Source organism: Mobula hypostoma, chromosome 2 (assembly GCF_963921235.1).
Source record: "Mobula hypostoma chromosome 2, sMobHyp1.1, whole genome shotgun sequence".
Lineage (NCBI taxonomy): Eukaryota > Metazoa > Chordata > Chondrichthyes > Myliobatiformes > Myliobatidae > Mobula > Mobula hypostoma.
The window spans coordinates 10192945-10200204 of NC_086098.1; the positions used below are offsets into that span (position 1 = coordinate 10192945).

General features: G+C 43.0%; 1 protein-coding gene across 2 annotated transcripts in view; it reads left to right on the forward strand.

Annotated features, from left to right (window-relative positions):
* Positions 1–6492, forward strand: part of scara3 (scavenger receptor class A, member 3) — a 76481-nt gene extending 69989 nt beyond the window's left edge. For both annotated transcript variants that reach the window (XM_063033338.1, XM_063033327.1), the window contains one exon: positions 1085–6492. In XM_063033338.1, the coding sequence (XP_062889408.1) occupies positions 1085–1479 (395 nt within the window). In that variant the 3' untranslated portion in view covers positions 1480–6492. The remainder of the gene's footprint in view (positions 1–1084) is intronic.
* The last annotated feature ends 768 nt before the right edge of the window (positions 6493–7260 follow it).

The window sequence follows — 7260 nt, forward strand, 5'->3', positions numbered from 1 at the left end:
GCCTGTAGTGATGAAAACCAGTCAGAATGCTCTCCACAGTACATCTGTAAAAATCTGCAGGTGTCTTCGGTGATATACCAAACCTCTTGAAACTCCTAATGAAGTATAGCCACTGTTGTGTCTTCTTCATGATTGCTTCGATATGTTGGGCCCAGGAGTAGACCAAGGAATTGAATCTGCTCACTCTTCCCACTGATAACCCCTGAATGAGGATTGGTGTGTGTGCAACACACATCAAAGTTGCTGGTGAACGCAGCAGGCCAGGCAGCATCTCTAGGAAGAGGTACAGTCGATGTTTCGGGCCGAGACCCTTCGTCAGGACTCCTGACAAAGGGTCTCGGCCCGAAACGTTGACTGTACCTCTTCCTAGAGATGCTGCCTGGCCTGCTGCATTCACCAGCAACTTTGATGTGTGTTGTTTGAATTTCCAGCATCTGCAGAATTCCTCGTGTTGGTGTGTGTGCTCCTGACTTCCCCTTCCCAAAGCCTACAATTTATTTTATTTAACAATACAGTGCAGAGTTTCAGGCCAGACCTCCCCAGCAACCCCACGTCCCCGATTAATCCCAACCTAATCAAGGGACTATTTAACCTGCCTGGTACATCTTTGGACTGTGGGACAAAATTAGAGCACCCAGAAAAGATCGGCACATTCCACGAGAAGGACGTAGAGACGCTTTACAGAACTGAACTCCGCACTCTGGAACACCCCAATGAAAATCGCCTCACCAAATTGCTTAGTTGTCTGTGCCGGTGGTGTAGTGCCATTAGCACGCGGACTTCGGGGCGAGAGATCCTGGGTTCGAATCTGGCTGGCTCCCTGCGCGAGTCCCACATGTGCCGGGTTAAGCATCGAACTAGCAACTCGGCCTCGTAAAACAGACAAGCACGAAAGAAATGGCAAGGTTGCCACCCGATGCAGCAAATAATGCGCAGGAGGAACTTTACCTAACCTACTTAGATGATTAACTGATCTTCTGCTTGAAGGACAACACTGACTGGTGCATATGATGGCAATATGGCAGCAAGAAAAGGAATATTACACAGGATGAATAACTTTCTAATCAATGCTGTTTTGCTGTAGGTTTGCCAGGACCCCCAGGGCCGAAGGGAAACAAAGGAGAAGCAGGAGCAAAAGGAAAGGTTGGGCCTGCTGGATTAAAAGGTGACATGGGCGACATGGGGCCCACAGGCAAGCAAGGTCCACGAGGTTTGGATGGAAACTCTGGCATCCGTGCTGAGAAGGGTGCAAGAGGCCCAGTAGGAGGTCCTGGTCCGAAAGGAACAAAAGGGAGTATGGGGAGGCCTGGTGGCCAAGGGCAAGCAGGCCCGAAGGGAGACCGAGGACCAGCAGGGAAACCAGGGCCACTTGGTCCCAAAGGGAAGGAGGGAAAGAAAGGAGACCCTGGAATACCTGGCCCACGGGGAACGAAAGGGGAGGTGGGAAAGATGGGCCCTCCAGGGCCACCAGGTCTGTAAATGGAAGCAGCTGATCAAACTTACAGTATGTTAACTATATAATCTTGTATCACTAAACTCATTTGACTTTTAATCAAGCACGTTTACTGTTAAAGACATGAAACAAATTCATTTAAACTGAGATGGTCACCATCACTGATACGTGAGCCAGCAGCCATTTTAAGGAGTCATTGTGGAAAGGAGCTGCACACACAGTGGCTGCCATAACGGTGGGTGGCTGGATGGTTGGCTGGTTCCTTGCTAAAAGACGAATGGTTTCATAGTCAAACAACATAGAAACAGGCCCTTCTGCCCACTTTCTGTTTCTCCATGCTGACCATCGGGTTCCCCAGCTATACTCATCCCACTTTCCTGCACTTGGTCAATAGTCTTGTACTCACATGGAACAGAACAGGACGAGCAAAACTGTGTGCAGTGCTCCAAGGGAGGCCTGGCCATTGACCTAGATAACCACAGCACAATGTACTCCGTGCTCTCCAAGCCCCAAGTGTCCGCTCGCCTCCACATATTTACCCTTTATTTCAAATCTCTCTCTCTCTGTGGTCTGCAGCAGAGAGACATTTGCAAATTTCTACCCTGTCTATGCCGTTCATAATATTGTACACCGCAATCTTCTCTGCTGCAAGGGAAACCTGTAGGGTGCCTGGAGTTTGATCAAGTTTTGCTCGTGACTAAACATCTCAGCATGTTGATGTTTTAGCTGTAATTACTTCAATATATATTGTGGCAAGCATTCGGCACGCGATGACAGACGAGAGAAGTTCGTTTAGCTCAACTGCTAGTTTTATTGCGATAAGCACGAAAACGTACCGGGTGCTATTATTACCTGGGGAGCAAACCCATTCAGTCACGTACAGATGGGGGATGTGATTACCACACACCTCGGATACAGTCAGGGTGACCCACAAACACACAAGTGAGTAACTGTATAACCCAAGCTAAATGTAACAATAAATGAATTTCAAAGCATTTTGAAACAAGGGCAATAAATAGAAGTGACCACTAGGAATGGCGGAGTAGGCTGTCGACCATACCCCCCAGCGCACCACACCGCCCCCACCGGAGGAGTCAGCTGTCCCGGGCAACCCCAGAGGTCACAACAAAGATCAAAAGTCCTGCTGGTGGTCAACGTCTATGCGGGAGAGTTCTTAAAGTGGAAAAGATATTGCACTGGGGCAGTTCCACTCTCCCGTCCTCAGATATCCGGGTCCAGTGGTGTGAGCAAGCGTCACAAACTAGGGTCTTCCTGGGTTTCAGTGGATGACCATGACATCTTCTGTGCCTTGCCATGCCCTTTGCTCCCCATAAGTATTGCAATACCACCTCCTGGCTGTTGGATCTCACTGTAAATCTCATCCACCTAGTCCGCCGGAGCTGATTTTGCCTGCTAAGACGGGCATGTCCCTATCTCACCCTCTGGCTACACTCAGCCTGGATTAGCTGCCTGTCGAAGCAGTCTACTGGCGTGCAGCTATTGTCACTTGCAGACAGCTACATGGAGCCACAGATGAGAGCTGAGTATCCAGTGGGACTAAAGCTGCCCTGGAATGGACATGACCAGCCCCTTCACCAGCCGTTCACCCCAGTATTTCACTATAGACAGCTTATTTCTTTGTAATTAGCAAAATGAACTTTATTCACAATAAAAATTATTCACAAGAATAAACTGTTCAATACCTTTACATTCCTCACAGGCATTGTGGATAGTTTCCACACTGTTTAAACACTGATGTCACTCGTGTGGCACTCTGGGATTTCAGATTAAGTAAATACTACCGTAATTGAAGGTCTTCCTCCCCATCAACAAGCTATCGCCTGGCAGATTTCTCCCAAATTAATGGTAAAAGGCTGTAACTCAATTTTCATTCAGTCTTGCGACTTTCCAGTCCAGGAACATCACAGTCAGGTCAGGTACGGGGTGCCATGTAGACACCTGTACGCTGGTCAGTGTGACAGTATAGTCATGGACAGTTTAAAGGTGCATCTTCACTGACTTATTCCGCTCCGAACACTGATGTGGTGTGGTACTGTAAGTCTAATGTGTAAGTCATAAATATCAATTTTGCCAAATGGCAAATTACCATCTCAATGTCAAATTATTTTAAATTGTTTTAATTTTCATCCACTTCTGATGGATTATTAGTTTGCACAGATTTTGCAAAATTCTTAAAATTTTCAATTTCAGATGATAGCATTGCTCTGAAATTTCTACCGGGAAAGATAATCTCATCATCTTGATCACAAAAAATATTGGAAAATTAATGTGAAAGCAGCAATGAAAATGTACCACAGTTTAAGCAGCTTTGATAGATTCAGATTGAGATTTGTTTACTGGGAGAAGGCAGGAGATTGGAGCTGAGAGGGAAATCAATCAGCCATGATGAAATTGGTGGAGCAGACTCGATGGGCCGAATGGCCTAATTCTGTTCCTATATCTTATGGTCTTATTTATCACATCCACATTGAAACATTCAATGAAATGTGTTGTTTGTGGTAACAACCAACACACCCAAGAGTATGCTCGGGGCAGCCCGCAAATGTCACCACACATTCCAGCACCAACTTAGCATAGCCACCACGCTCAGCAGAACAACACGGAACGCAACAAAACAGAACATACCAAGTGACAACAACAGCAAAACAAGCCCGTTCCTCCCTCCCAATCAACTTCCCCTCTAATTTTTTTTTTACAGCTGCGCAGACCACCCATTGCTCTGAGCAAGAAATTTTTACGTGGCCTGAGAACTGCATGGAACTTTAAATGTTTTTTTTGTAGACAGTGTTGGCGTGCAGCAGACCGGCGTTTTATTGGCAATGAGCTACTGACTTCCAGTCTGTGTTTATTGTTACAATATGTAACAGGATTGTAACTTGAAACACAGACAATGCAAGTATGTTGAAACTAAAAGTTTCAAAATAAAGGTTGTAGTATGTTTATTATTTAGAAAGTGTATAGATTATAATCTTTAATATGTAATTACAGGGTATTTCACAATTATATTAACATAGATTTCAAAACTATATTAGCATAATTTCAAAATTATATTAATATTATATAAAAGAAATTCTCAGCTGCGTGGCAACAAAGGCTATGTGTGCTGGAGCACTTCAGTTACTGCGCGGCCTACTGAAAGGGAACAGTGCTCCCAACACACATACACAGTCCTCTAACCCGACCACAGAGAGCAATGCTACTGTTAGTTTGTCTAATTTGATAAAGTTGTAGGGTGACAGGACTCACCCCATTGGAAAGGTGTTATTTTTCTCTCTGAGAATCACATCATTACTAATCCAACTGCCCACGAAACACAGATTAGAATATCGGCCTCCCCTGTATTTCAATCCTGTGACAATGTTGCTGAATGCTGTTGCTTTATTCCCTGATATAAAGTGCTCTTATTTAAACCGGTAAGACCAAAGAACAGAATGAGGCCATTCAGACCAGCAAGACAGCTCCACCATTCCATCATGGCTGATTTATTGTCTCTCAACCCTATTCTCCTGCCTTCTCCCCATAACATAGGACCCTCCTACTAATCAAGAACCTATCAGCCTCCGCGTTTTTATATATATATATAAAACCATTACATATTTGTTTGGAAAACAAACATCCGTTTGTTAAAACAGTTGCCTGTTACTAAGTATCATTCCAACACACATGCCAAATATCACCGAGTTTTGACGTTGGTAAGAGCCACTGAAGTATTTATTTCCCCTGGAGAGTAAGCATCTTCGTCTCCCCCAAATGATATCTCCTCTGTCAGTATCACCACTACCATACACCATAGCAGACAAGTAAAACATGTGTCATGCACACAACCACTATAAAAGCTTCTCTAAAATTGATGTTAACTTAGGTTATCAAGGAAGAAAATAAGTTGGCATTAATTTACAACTAAAACGTGATCTGAATCAATATGAACATTTGCTTCTGTATTTGCTGAAAATTTTGTGAAACTTAAACAGCAGCTTGAAAAATAAAGCTTTGAAGATATGCCACATTTAGTAATTTCATCCGATACAATTTAGGGACAATTCACATTCAGTCAATAAGAACAAGGAAAAAGCAGTACATATTATTTGCATGCATTTATTACATTTTAATTTTTCTGAAGTACAGAAGTAAAATCTGTGATGAAAAATTTTTAGCAATTAAGTGCTGTTTTATATACCTTCTTTCCATTTGTTACACTGCAGACTGGTCATTAGTCAAGTTTCACTACTAAGTAATAACGTAATATATTTCATTTTATTTTTACTGTCCATTACACCACTGGCATTTAGGGCAGCAATGAAAGTCCTTCATCTCTGGTGGTGCTCAGGGCTCCTTCATCGTGTCAGTAGCTCCCTCTCAGTTTTCACTACTGTCAGTCACGCAAGTCCCGGGTGGAGACTCAGGAATACCATCGCACTCAGATGTAGAAGGATTCTTCATCGCTGTTTGCGTAACAGTTTTGTTTTACCAGTCAGGGTTGTTAGCTCTGAGCCGAGCCCCTGAACCCGGAGAACCAGTGGACCTCTCTTAGTCTGGCCTTTACCCTTTGACCTGTTTAGCATGGGTGACCCTATCAAGAGCCAAAGCATAAAGCCCTGACTCCAGCCAGCATAAATCTCCAGGTCATTGAGGCATTCAGGTCTCCAAACCACGACAAGGTTACGGTCCTGTTGGCATTTGTTATTCTAATACCATTATGATATTATATTCAGAACAGTGAAATGCAGCACAAACACACATTCAGGCATTTAAAGGATTAATCAGGTTAAGTTCAGGGAGCTCCTAATACTTAAATCTGTAGGGCCTTAATCTTTTTTAAGGTTTAAACTATTTTTAACTTTACATCACAGTTGTGAATGATTTCCACAATATGAAGTATTGTTTAATTGTAAATTGAGGATATTAATTGGTTTTCTTATTTGTAATTATGTAAAACTGCAGCCGGTTTGCATGCAATTATAAGCTTTGTAACTTGTTATTATGACAAGGTATCTGAACTTCTGGTCAAATAAATTCAGTATGCCATACTATCTTGTTGTCCTTAATGTAATTAACTCAGAATTATTGGGACATAACAGATGGAAACTACTCTCGGTGGCCACTTTATTAGGTACTTCCTGTACCTAACTGTACCAAATAATGGGATATTAAATTGTGGTCTTCTGCACCATCCTCTTCAGGGATGTGCTGTGCATTCAAAGATGCTCTTCTACACACACTGTTGTAACGTGCGGTTATTTGAGTTAATGTTGCCTTCCTGTCAGCTTGAACCAGTCTGGCCATTCTCCTCTGTCCTCTCTCATTAACAAGGAGTTTTTGCTCACAGAACTGCCACTCTCTGTATGTTTTTTTTTAATATTTCACACCATTCTCTGTAAGCTCTAGAGACTGCTGTTCAACAGTTTCTGAGTTACTCAAACTTCCCCATCTGGCACCAACAATCATCCCACAATCAAAGTCACTTAGATCACAATCCATCCCCCTTCTGTTGATTGGTTTGAACAACAAATGAACTTCTTGATCATGTCTGCATGCTTTTATGCATTGAATTGCTACCAGATGATTGGCTGATTAGATATTTGCATTCATGAGCAGGTGACCAGGTATACCAGTGAGTTTATGTACTAGGTACATAGGTATAAATAGGTACAGATTACAGACAAATTCCTTTGTTCTTTGCAGCTGTAGTGAAGGGGAAACAGTTTGTATTGTTGTTACTACTGTGCAAAACCTACAGGAACTTCTGACATACAGAATTAAATTGAGGTCCTTGAGAAGATGTAGTT